The sequence below is a fragment of the Gymnoscopelus microlampas genome (assembly GCF_963454915.1).
Source record: "Gymnoscopelus microlampas genome assembly, chromosome: 23".
NCBI lineage: Eukaryota > Metazoa > Chordata > Actinopteri > Myctophiformes > Myctophidae > Gymnoscopelus > Gymnoscopelus microlampas.
This window is the reverse complement of record NC_139960.1, coordinates 23704955-23717746: the sequence shown is the minus strand read 5'-3', so window position 1 is coordinate 23717746 and position 12792 is coordinate 23704955. Positions and strand designations below refer to the sequence as shown.

The 12792-nt window shown below is 41.4% G+C and overlaps 1 protein-coding gene across 3 annotated transcripts in view; it reads left to right on the top strand.

Annotated features, from left to right (window-relative positions):
• Positions 1 to 560: 560 nt before the first annotated feature.
• LOC311040230 (microsomal glutathione S-transferase 1-like) overlaps positions 561 to 12792 on the top strand; it is a 32135-nt gene continuing 19903 nt past the window's right edge. The window contains exons 1-5 of one of the 3 annotated variants that reach the window (XM_084050372.1): positions 561 to 698; positions 6658 to 6785; positions 9826 to 10565; positions 10656 to 10726; positions 12180 to 12386. In XM_084050372.1, the coding sequence (XP_083906498.1) occupies positions 620 to 698; positions 6658 to 6785; positions 9826 to 10565; positions 10656 to 10726; positions 12180 to 12386 (1225 nt within the window). In that variant the 5' untranslated portion in view covers positions 561 to 619. The remainder of the gene's footprint in view (positions 699 to 6657; positions 6786 to 9825; positions 10566 to 10655; positions 10727 to 12179; positions 12387 to 12792) is intronic. The other 2 variants (XM_084050373.1, XM_084050375.1) reach the window with 2 other exon arrangements.

Genomic DNA, 12792 nt, shown 5'->3' with positions numbered 1-12792 from the left:
CAGCGTCATATTTCTTGTGCACGCTGACAGCAACGCCATAGCTGTGCATAGACTTGCTCCGACTTGCAGTACATAAGTGAGCTGCTTAACTCTTACTCCACCACGAGAACATAAGGTCTGAATCAGGTCTCGTTTCCATGCCTTGTCTGGGGCGTACTGTGTACTGTAACCGCCTTCCTTAATCTGAATGCTGCTGAATGGATTGTTTACACTGCTTTAATTAGCGTATATAATCAGGTTTTTAGGTTATAGGAGTTTTTTATAAATGTTTTGGATTGCTAAGTTGACTCCAGTATGGGGAACTGTGAATGTTTGTTTGTTTTTATGGGTGCCTGCCTGGTGACAATAAAAAAGAACACATTGGTATAACGTTTGGTGGCCTTAATTGTTCTTTTAATGCAAATGTTTTTTTTTTACTACAATTATATTCAGTGGTCATTGCTCTCTAAAGATCTGTTGCTCGTTTATGGCAGTGGTAAGACTCCCAGCGACTCCCAGTCTGTATCTCCCCGGCCAGTAATGTGCAGTAGGAGGGGTCAGGGATGGATTTAAATGTGTCATGCAAATCAGCATGTCAGTATGAAACAGACAAATGGAATAGGAGCTGTGTGGAGAGCTAATGTTTAAGACTGATCTAGTGCTTGAGTGCAACTTCTTATACTGCATGAGGACAGAGCCAACCAAATGGTCTACTATAGGTAAGATTCAATATGTCATGTAAACAAGAATTTGACTCATACTCGTACAATATGGTATGTGACAAAAAGTATCTTGAATGTTGAGTCTTGTTAGTTGCTAGTATTGTTTTGATTAAATTGATGATAGTATAATAAGCTGTAACTGTAACTGTTATCCGATTCCTTTCAATTATATATCATTTAAACACTTTAGTGAGTATGCTGCATTTATATATTTTATTTAATTAAGAATCCCCATTAGTTGGAAACGTATGGTCAGCTCATTTTCCTATCTCATTTGGCATATGATAATGTGGCCTGGGTGACAACATTTTCTACTCCTATTCACTGACCCATTTTAGCAGCAACAGTGTTAATGTGCTGGGACCAGGATAGAGCTTTACATGGGCAGTAAAGAAGAAGTTCAACTATTCAAGAGTAGTGGCAGACAGGGCAACATTAGCCTACATTAGCCTAGGCAGCAGTTGTGGAGGAGGTAGAGTGGTCACTTGGGAAACGAGGCGTTCCCAGTTCGATCCCGGGCTCCCCCAGAGCTATTGTCAAAGTGTCCTTGAGCAACACGCTGAACCCCTAATTGCTCCCGATGAGCAGGTTGGTGCCTTGCATGGTTTTCTCCACCGTGGATGTGTGTGTGAATGGGTGAATGTAATGCACAAATCATTGTAAAGCGCCTTGGATAAAGGCGTTATATAAATGCACCATTTACCATTTTATAGTACATTGCAACAGAGAAAGTGAAAGCATAGATTTCAGTGGACAAATGTAACCAAATCAGGGGTCATCAACAATCGTGTCCTTGGCCAGATATTATTTTCTTTTTTTTTTCTTTTTGTAAAAACATATTCTAAATGTTCACAAACTAATCTTTACATGAGTGATGATGCTAGTTGTCGTCAGATGAAGATGATGAAGATGATGATGATGGTGTGACAATTCATCTTTGGACAAACAGCGTCCACATGTCTGGGTCAACACTTTGACATCGGCTCTGACCGGTCACTGGTCAGTGGTGACTTTGTGACACTGAAAGAAGGGTTAGCGTAGAGAAGAACACCTAGATACAGTTCTCAAAACATCCCATATCCTACTATCCTACTATCCTACTATAATTCTAGTAACCTCTGTAGTGGTGAGTAGGTGCGTAGGTGAGTACGTGAAGATACCCGGTTCTCCTCACTGGCTGGACCAATTGCTCTGATTTTGCACACAGCCATTGACCATTACCATCTGAACACAACTGTGAAGCCCGTTTTTCAATTTCATCAAATCTCAGCTTCTTCTTAGCGTTTTTGTGTCAAACACTGTCGCCATGGTTACGGGGCTGCCCAGCTATGGGACGAACTGCCTCCCGGGTTGCCAGATCATGTGCGCATATCCCCCCACGGCTGCGCTGCGCCGACCGGGTATGGTCTAGTCCTACTATAATTCTAGTAACCTCTGTCTGTAGTGGTTGCGAACGCGGAAGGAGGCGCGGCGAACCCGCCCAAGTGGAGCATACTATGAAACTCTGCTCGGCTTGTGTGTGTGTGTCTCTGTGTGCAATACTGTGCGTGCACTGCCTGTGTGCAGCCACAGAGTGCGCCAGAGTGCAGCTACAGTCAAAACACACACACACGTCCTTAAATACACAATATTTTGGAGCTGCGTTCGCTTCCAGCGTTCGCGCGTCTTACTTGTGAGTAGGTGAGTACGTGAGTACGTGAAGCTACCCGGTTCTCCTCAGTGGCTGGAGCAATTGCTCTGATTTTGCACACAGCCATTGACCATTACCATCTGAACTTAACTGTGAAGCCCGTTTTTCAATTTCATCAAATCTCAGCTTCTTATTAGCGTTTTAGTGTAAAACACTGTCGCCATGGTTACGGGGCTGCCCAGCTATGGGACGAACTGCCTCCCGGGTTGCCAGATCATGTGCGCATATCCCCCCACGGATGCGTCGACCGGGTATGGTCTAGTTGACATAACTTGAGGAGCCAACAGATAGCCACAGAAAGCCTGTAGCCAGCTGCTTGACCTTGGCTTGCATAGAGACAGGAGAAATAGGAGAATAGAGTACATTTAACATGACTGAATTAGGCCAATATGACACCATTATATTAAATTGACATTTTAAGCAGGTTTATGACCCCAGACACATTATGATAATTATGATAACGAGATTTAACTCTATCAGTTGGTGACTGAAGTAAATGTTATTTATAGAGCACCTTTCACAGACAATGACAGCCACAAAGTGCTTTACCAGTTTAAAACATGAAAACATATCAATGTAAAACAAATGAATAAAATAAGCAGTCCAATCATCCCATCATAAAGGACAGGACAGGACACAAAAGAGTTTCACATGATACCCGTATACGATTGCATCAGGTGAGGACAACAACAGCTGTTTGCTAATAGCTGCCTTAATTCCCTGAAAATAGCTAAATGTGCAATCAATCAGATGGAGTGTATGTGTGCAGCAGTAGTGGCTCAGAGCCTCTGCCTGATGACCAGTGGTGTAAAGTAACTAAGTACATTTACTCAAGTACTGTACTTATGTACAATTTTGAGGTATTTTTACTTTACCGGAGTATTTCCAATTTTCAGTACTTTTACTTCTACTACATCTCAGTAGCAGTATAGTGGCTCAGAGCCTCTGCCTGATGACCAAAAGCCTAATATCTCCCCCAAGAAAGAATGACCTGTTAGGCTAGTACCCGGGTTCCAATCCCAGGCGTTACATGTGGTGTGGTCAGTGAGACATTGAACAAGTCAACAGTCAACGGCATGTGAAAAAAAGTGACCACTGTGAAAACTGGTGCAGGAGAAGAGCAAAAACAGATGACACGTCACCTGTCCAGAAGGAGCTATTTGCTAACAAGGCAAAAGAGGGCAGAACTGGACAAGTAAAGCAGATGTTTGTCAGTTGAGGGAACGTTTTTCAAAGTGTCCAAAAATAACAATTATTGGACGTTTTTCAAAGTGTCCAATAATGACAATTACCCGACCCGTCCCGTATTGCTGGGAGGCAATGTTGGCAACCTTACCCTTGGCCTTGACCCACGTGGAAACCACATATGAAACTACCTTGCCAAACAAAAACTGTTTCTCTGGTAGAACTTGATCTCCTCCTGTCCTCAAGTAAGCCACTATGTGCTTTGAAAAGCCAGAAATATCTTATTTTTTTCTCTTTCTGCGCTCTCAATTATCTCTGCCAGGAGATCATGCATGTGTGTGTGTGTGTGTGTGTGTGTGTGTGTGTGTGTGTGTGTGTGTGTGTGTGTGTGTGTCTGTGTGTGTGTGTGTGTGCGTGCGTGTGTGTGTGTGTGTGTGCGTGCGTGCGTGCGATAGCTACACAAAGGATGGGGGGGTTCCACAAAGGACTGCTAGGTGAAAAAAATCACATCACATCGGTAGGTAGGTAGGTAGGTAGGTCTACTATAGGTAAGATTCAATATGCATGCAAATCTCTCTCTCTCTCTCTCTCTCTCTCTCTCTCTCTCTCTCTCTCTCTCTCTCTCTCTCTCTCTCTCTCTCTCTCTCTCTGTATGCTGGCGCGCATCAGTTACAATCCGTACTCGCCACGTTATCTCTTCATCCACTGAGTAGGCTACTAACTAACGTGTGTGTGTGTGACAGACAGTCACAGCGTGTGCGCGTGTGCAACGTAACCTCAGTAAACTATGCCTAAAACTAACCTTAAAGATCTCCATATATGCCCATAAAACAGACAAGGAATGACAGATAGAGATCTCCATATTTGGCCATATCAGTTGGATCAATGGTGCAACGTAGCTGTGAGGTGGATGTGAGATGGATGTGAGATGTTCCTATTTGTCTCATCTGTTTAAGAAAGTAGGTAGCTGATATATTGCACTTTTACCTCAGTGCTAGGTATAGGGCATAGCAGTGGCGGCCATTTTCTGGTTCCACTTCAAAATAGTCAATGCATTTTTCCCATTTTCCAAAAATATTTATATCAATTATTTTAAGCCTAGAATCAAGCCATCCAGGATCCTGGTGAATCATGACCATTAAACGTTTGATTCTGTGAAAAAACTTTTTTGAAAACGGAGGGTATTTATTAAATATAGTATATTGATGGATATGTTTTGTGGACCAGATTGATATGATCTAGAAATATCAATCTAACCAGTCAGATCACTATAGTGGTGTCTTTTTGGGCCTATACTTCAGTTTGTTAAACATGCCTTTTGTAACTCTACTATACTTTCCCTACCAAGGCCATGTAGCTGGCTCCATATTCGCTATCTGGTGCCGGCCCCATATGTTTCCAATGAGTAAGAACATATCTTGGTCAACGCTTTGTGATTAAATGTCAAATGACCTGTATCTCTGTACGATGACCTATATCTCTGCATGACCTGACATCTTCACTAATTTACTCTGTCAGCTGTCACCCTGTCACAGATAAACCTGCCACATGTCCTATGATATCGAAGGAATAACTTGTTTATGGATTCTTCTTATGGAACCCTAAGAACCCGAAGTGGAACCCTAACCAGGGCTGACACCAAATAATGGTGCCACTCTGCATAACGGAACATGCTTCCACTTCCACCCTATTGCAATGTTTGCACGACAAATGTGCCATCTTTCCATGGGGGCAGTGCTGCTGCTTGGAGCATAAACAAACAAAGTTGCTTAGGTGCCAGTCACACGCCTGTGACTGGCACCTGAGTGACTGGCAGATCACTCAAAACAAGAGCGATTATCAACAGAAGCATATTGGGGGATTTTGGCACATTTATTGGGGGCGCTACCTACAGGTTTAGCTGTGTTGCTCATTCCACGATTGCACAATCCTTACAAGCTGTACCTCGTTGTAAAGGTGACTAATCAACGATAAAAATAATATAAAATACAATACCAATTGGTATTATTAAAGGGGAGAAATAATCGCCCAAGTTACGTTTCCGAACTTTTTGTGGGCAGTTTAGATAGCCAATTTCACCCACCCCTCTGAACAATTGGAATACATCTCCACAGTCCACACTTTTGATGAGCAAAATCCTGAGTAGAATATTTAACTTCTAGTTAAGTTAACTGCCTCCCTGACTTAAACATTATGTCACAGAAGCAACCCACTATGCCTGTAGAACTGGTTGTCATAGAAAATAAGGAAAATGGTGAAATCAGGAAATAAGACAAATTAAAATAGAGTTGGAAGAAAGATATAGAAAAAGTGTAGACGTCAAAGCAAACTAAAAAGGAGGGGTAAAAGATGAAAGATTATACATTGAAGAGGGGAGAGGGGGGGGGACAGACATGTCTTATGTGCAACTGTTATTTACGGTATGTAGACTGGGTGCTGGTGTGAATATATGTGATGTTGTTTTACTCCAACCTAATACATTACGTGGTCTTTGCTCTCTAAATATATGTTGCTCATTTATGGCAACTGATCATGTGCCTGGGTGATGCCATTTCCTGACTACTCCTATACTGACTCATTTTTGCAGACTAGTGTTAATGTGCTAGGGACCAGGACAGAGAATTACAAGGGCAGTAAAGAAAAAGTTGAACTATACTCAAGGGTATAGTAGCAGACAGGGCAACATTAGCCTATAGTTGGCTACTTTGCCACAGAGAAAGTGACAGTGGACAAACGTATCCAAATATTTTCACTTTGTTGAGAAATAATGTAATCAAGCAGTCAAGGTCCTTGTGGTCAGTTCGTGGGACAACTGGTGTATTGGTAATGTTTGACTGGCCATTTGCATATATTACTGTATGTTTTAGTTGAAGGTCAAGTGAAAGGGAATTTCACTCATGACGGAACAGTTGGAGAGCAACACTGTCCCCCTTTTGAAACAGACATCAGAGAGGAGGATTTAGCAATTTATGCGTAACAAAGTAATGTGTTTAACGTTACTGTCAAACAGAATAAAAAATAACAATGATAACATGAATGGGACTGATCACAGCAGTGTCACACTATTACACTTTATAACAGATGAGATGAAGACTCAACATTGTAAAAGGAAGGAGCTACCTGAATGCCGTCTCACGTACAAAGTCATATTCCTCTTCCTGGCTCTGTCAGCTCTGATCTTTCTGCTGCGCGACATCATCACTCAGAAGGTGAGAAGAGGGTGTTGAATGCTCCACTTTTTTATTGTTTAATGTCTAAACAAAACCAATGCAGGTCTGTATAACTCATCATAGGTTTCCTTTCCCTTACCTTTTAATTTGGCCTCAGAATAAGTCAATAGTTTAAGATGAATAATAGACTAAAGGCAAGAAGTGTTGTCCACATCAAAGAATAATACAAACATATGGGACTTATAAAATACTGGTGACAGCACTTGATCAAGTTTCATGTAGGCTATGGTACAATTGTTTTTCCAAGTCTTGTGAAATGATTTGTGGTTGGTCAGAAAGTGTGTTTTAAATTCAAGTTTGCGAACATTTTCCATTCAGACAATTCCAGACAATTCCAGACAAAAATATGGTATACATACATGACTAGCTATCTAAACAAACATTTAATACGCCAAATGGCAAGTCGGGCTAAGCGTTTCATGTTCCGGACCGGCAGGACATGTGTCTGTCAATAAATCAGTTCCACTTCCAGTCATCCAGTGTAGGCCTACTGCTTTTTGGTAATAAAGTTAAAAACAGTTCATGAAACGGCATCACAAAAGATTAAAAACAGCAATCACAGTGCCAACAAAAGTTGTATCAAAGCACAAAGTGAAGCGGTCGGCAAAGATTCCCAGGCAGGTGAGCAGCTGATTTTACTACTACTCCTGACTGACATATCATCAACACCACGTGACTCGAACCCCCATTGTGAACGGTTAATTGTGACCAATGATCCAACTAAAACCAATAACCCATTCAACTGTCTATATCTGTCACCTCTACTGTATGTCTGAGATTTCAGTTCCTTCTTTCTTTTTCTTTCTTTCGGCTTAGTCTTGTTTAGCCTACTGTGTAACCTGGCAAATAGGGAGTGGCACAGGACACAGAAATATCTTTGGGGTTCTTTATTTCCCAGGAAGTGGTCTATATTTTTGTTACTGTATTTTCTTTTCATATGGAAAAGTCAGAAACAATTAACTCAAATGACACACAGTTTGGCGGATATGGCATGCAAGCCTATATGAAATAAAGTAAATCAAAACAAAATAACATTACAAACTAGACCAAATTTGTCTCTGGAAATGGGTATTAACAATTATCTGTATACAGTGCAGCACACTTTTTGACTGTGTACATGATACATGAAAAAATACATGAAAATAACTCTTTCACGAACATTGTATGTAGGGATGGCTAGATCACACACTGAACAAACACCGGTCCCCTAATCTTCATCCCATTTCCAAGTACGATGAGGGCAGAGAAGCTCAACCAAGTTGAAAGAGCTACTAGTTCACAGCTTCCACCTCTTGTTTTGTAAACTGCACTTCCATGTGCTTTTTCTCTGCAAACTTCTAAATAAAGTATTCAATCAATCAAAGTTTACAATCAAGATTATCTCTTCACAGAATCCACAACACCAGAATCTAATGTGCAACCCAATTTTTGCCACTGGGCTATATATACCATATGAGAGCAATATGTCTTTTGTCTCATGGAGTCTTCCTGGACTCATTTTCAATACCACTGTCTCATTTCATCTCCTTGTGATTGAGAAAGAGTAGTTGCCTATATATAGGCTAGTAAGCAGGTAACACACCTGGATCATTCATACAGTATGTGGACAGGGCCATTCATTCCTATGTTAATTCGCACCGCCACTCCGCTGATAAGATTCACTGGGGTTCACATTCAAACCAGCACATTTTAACGTGATTAGTAATAGGCGGACAATATGAATGGATGTTTTTGTCTGGGTTTTCAAATTGCTCTGCAAGCAAAAATCCCCTCTGGATTGACCAGTGGATGTTAAAGGGTTGCCCCCCATGATTCAAACTGTACATTTTGTCCAAAACTGTACATTTTTTACTTTCGGCCGAAGGTGTGGCAGAGAGTCTAGACTATGTTTTCGCCTCTGTCCGTCCGTCCGTCCATCCGTACGTCCATCCGTACGTCCATCCGTGTGTGTGTGTGTGTGCGTGTGCGCGTGCGTGTGTGCGTGTGTGTGTATCTGTGTGTCCGTCCGTCTATGTAGCCTACAGCTAATCTCTGGCACCTTTGGCCCAATCGACTTGAAACTTTGTACACACTCCCTGGAGGCCAGAGCAGAACCTCTTCACAACATTTTTCACATTGGCCTGTTATTGCACCACCAGGAGGCCGATTTTTGCAAAACACATTTTTGGATATTACTCCTACAGATTTTGTCCAAATTGGCACACATTATCTCTATAGTCATGTGATCAAGACGGATCTGTCCGATTTTTCATATTCGATAATTACAAAATTAGCAGGAGCGGTCCGTTTTGAACAAAATGCCTGAAATCATGAACGCAGCATGAAACTTTGCACACACATTCCCACTAGGCCAAGGAAGAAACACTATCCTACATTTTTCTAATCGGTGTCATGGTGGTACTATGACAGGCCACGTGACAATTCACGTTTTTACCTATAACTGGACCGATCGGCGTGAAACTTTGCACGCACACTCCCTAGAGGCCAAGGAAAAACCTCTTCCACAAATATTTCACATCAGCCTTTTATAGTGCCCTATTTTTGCAACAAAAAAAATAAATATATATTACTCCTATAGATTTTGTCCAAACAACACGCAAATCGGTACACATTATCTCATAGTCATTTGATCAAGACGTATCCGTCACATTTCTCATATTCCATTCCGGTTGCCTATGATTGGCTTCCCAAGTTTGTAGTGGTGGCCGTTTTGAACAAAATGCCACCCACCAAAGCAGTACCCGATTGCTGGGTAACTTTGCACGCACATTCCCACTAAGCCAAGGAAGAACCTCCATCCCAAATTTGTCAAATCTCCTCATGATGGCGCTATACACTTTTTGTACTACTACTACTACTGTACTACTGTACTACTGTACTACTCCAAAACTCACACAAATATGTACATTATCTCTTGGGTCATGTGATCAAGATAGGTTTGAGTTGACCTAATGATTTGTTTGTTTGTTTGTCCCTCTTGTTAATATTTGTAATCTTGTCTCTTTAAACCCTCTGCCAGATCAGATTTGAAAGTCACTCAACCTCCATCGTCCCAGAAAGTTATCCTCCTCACCACCATGATATCAGCCCCTGGAGCTGCCAGGGTCAATCGCCTGAGGATGCCCTGGAGGAACGCTCGTTAATAGAATCCATCGACTGGCCTGAACCTCTACACTTTCCTAAAGCTCCTCCCTTCAACCAGACCAGTGACCCTGCACACAGCCACTTCACTATCCTCCCAGCAGAGGGAAGTAGAGAGTGGCATGTAGGGGACCAGCTGAACGCTCTCATCCAAATGTATGACTTTCAGGGTCAGCCCAAACACTATGGGGGTGATTTCTTGCTTGCTCGGCTGCATAATCTATCACTTGAAGCGGGCGTAGCAGGCCAGGTGGTGGACCACTTGAATGGGTCCTACTCTGCTGTTTTCCCTTTGCTCTGGGAGGGCCGTGCGCAGGTAGAGGTGACACTGGTTCACCCCAGTGAAGCTGTCACTGTGCTGCGGAGATTGACGAGGGAACAGCCAGACAGGGTGTTCTTCAAGAGTGTGTTCCGCTCAGGCTTGGTCTCTGAAAGCACAGTTTGTAATGTTTGTCTGCCACCAAGCCAGCGGACACTATGTAACTATACAAACCTCCACACTGGGGAGCCCTGGTTCTGCTATAAGCCTAACAAGCTGAGCTGTGACAATCGCATCAACCACGCCATGGGAGGCTTCAAGCAAAACATCACATCGTACGAACAGACACTTTTTAAAAGGTGAAGAAAAAAAGTGGAGAATGGACTGAGTTTTATTTCTTCATTAATTTTGCTAAATATTGAAGAAATATGTTGTCTATTTATCCCCAGTGGCATCAACATGAAAGTCTCCGTTAAAGCTTTTGGCTCTGACAGTGTCAGTGTGTTGGCTAAGGAAAAAGGTAAAGAAAAATGTGCTTTATAGTATATGAATAATGTGCAAATAAGCTTTTAAAGGAGTAAGGGTTTTAGAAGCCATAATTAAACACATCTTTTAGAGGGTTTTTGAAAGTGTAACAACTGTCTCTGTTAAGAGACATTGGCAGCAGCATCCTGTATCATTAGGGCACTAGACCATTTGTATGTCCCTTACTGTATATAAGCTCTGATGAATAGTTCCATTAACTTAATGTATTGACCTGTAATGCATATCGATATACACCAACAGAATATTGAGTGTTAAGGCCGATGAATAAGTGTCACACCCCAAACATAGCCGATCTACAAGCTCGCAAGGCATCATGGATATGATGCTTTGTGATCTTGTAGATCTGCTATTTTCGGCACTCAACTCTGTGGTAGGCTACAATAGAGTATCAATCCGGCATTAGACGTAAAATGTTACTTAAATATATTTGGTAATGTTATTATAAGGTAACGTTTCTTTTTATCAAGTAATGTATTACTTTCAGAAACTAAGTCATAGTTTTCATACTTCTAACAAATGAATTCATATACCAATGACAATGCATTTCGTCAACCATTCATTATTAGACTTTCATTAGATTTTTCAAAATAAGATACAGTCTGCTGCACCAGTAGAAGGTGCTGTGGATTCTGAGTGGTTTCATCATGACATTAAAATCTAGGCTGCTAAATTATAATAACATATTAATATGTTAATATTATTTGTGTCGATATTAGTGTGGCATATCCTCCTATAATTCTCCAAACCTCTGTCACCAAAACCTGAAACCTGTGTCACCAAAATCTTCAAAAAAGTTTGAAGTTATAATGGGTTTGTATAGGAAGGGGGCGTTTGATTAATATCAAATATCTAAATACTGAATCAAGCAACTTAAAAACTGTCTGGGGGCTCACAAAAGCCTGAGTATACGATAAACCGAAAGTCTGTAAGTACTTTGACTGCACACATGGTGGGGTATGGACTAGTTCTTTAAATTCCATTTAGCCTATCCTCTTATGTAATATTATGCCTCCATTTGAGGGTGTTTCCTGAAAGTAACACAAATGTAACGATAGTAATAATAATACATTTCTTGGCACAGAAAGTAATTGTAATGTACCATTACTTTAATTGAGTAAAATCTAATATATTACACTTTGAAAGTAACTTCCCCAAAACTGGTATCAGACAAAGTTGCCTATCACTGATAATTACATGACAGACACCTCACATGCTGCCTTACCCTGGCATTCCTATACTGTAGGTGAAAACTCAGGTCCAAAAAAAAGCAGTTGTACAATAAAATGAACAGTGAATAAATATTGTACAGTGTACATATAACATGTTAGAGATAAGACAAGAGAGTGGGAAAGAACGGACTGAATTTAATCCAGTGGCATGGCTACAACATTTCAATGATGTTTAATACATGTTTTACTTGCTCACAGACAAACCAAAGGTGAAAAACATTGGTGAGACGGCTGGACCCTCTGGGTATTACTACCAAGGTAGGTGGCGAGCCATCAGTGGCATCACAGTTCACCAGTTCAGCGATGCCTCTGCCATCAGCCAGTGTCTGAGGGACAAGACTGTCCTCATTTATGGTGATTCCACCGCTAGACAGTGGTTTGAGTTCCTCACAACATCTTTACCAGGTAACATGTACCATAGTAGGCTACTGTACACTGTACAGTAGGCTGCAATGCTTGCTTCCTGAATTTAGCATTGTTGCAGATAGGACCCCCTCAATGTACCTGGTTGTCAAGGTTTAACCTGCTAAGCCTTAGGTGAGTGGTAAACTATAAAGTTAAAACTACGATAATAAACAAAAATGGTTTCTGATCACAAGTTTCTGGCTAGTTTGAAAGTTTGTGGGGTCCATTGTGATGCAATGATGCAAGTGACGACTCTCTCTGAGACTCTGACCAATCTGTAGTCTGCATGTGTTTCCAAGTCACCATCTGGTTTCACCCCAGCTCACTTGGAACATCGAAGGAGGTGATACCAAAAAAGTCAGGCACTTCTGCTTAAACCAAAAAAAAAAAGAGTTGAGGCCAGTAC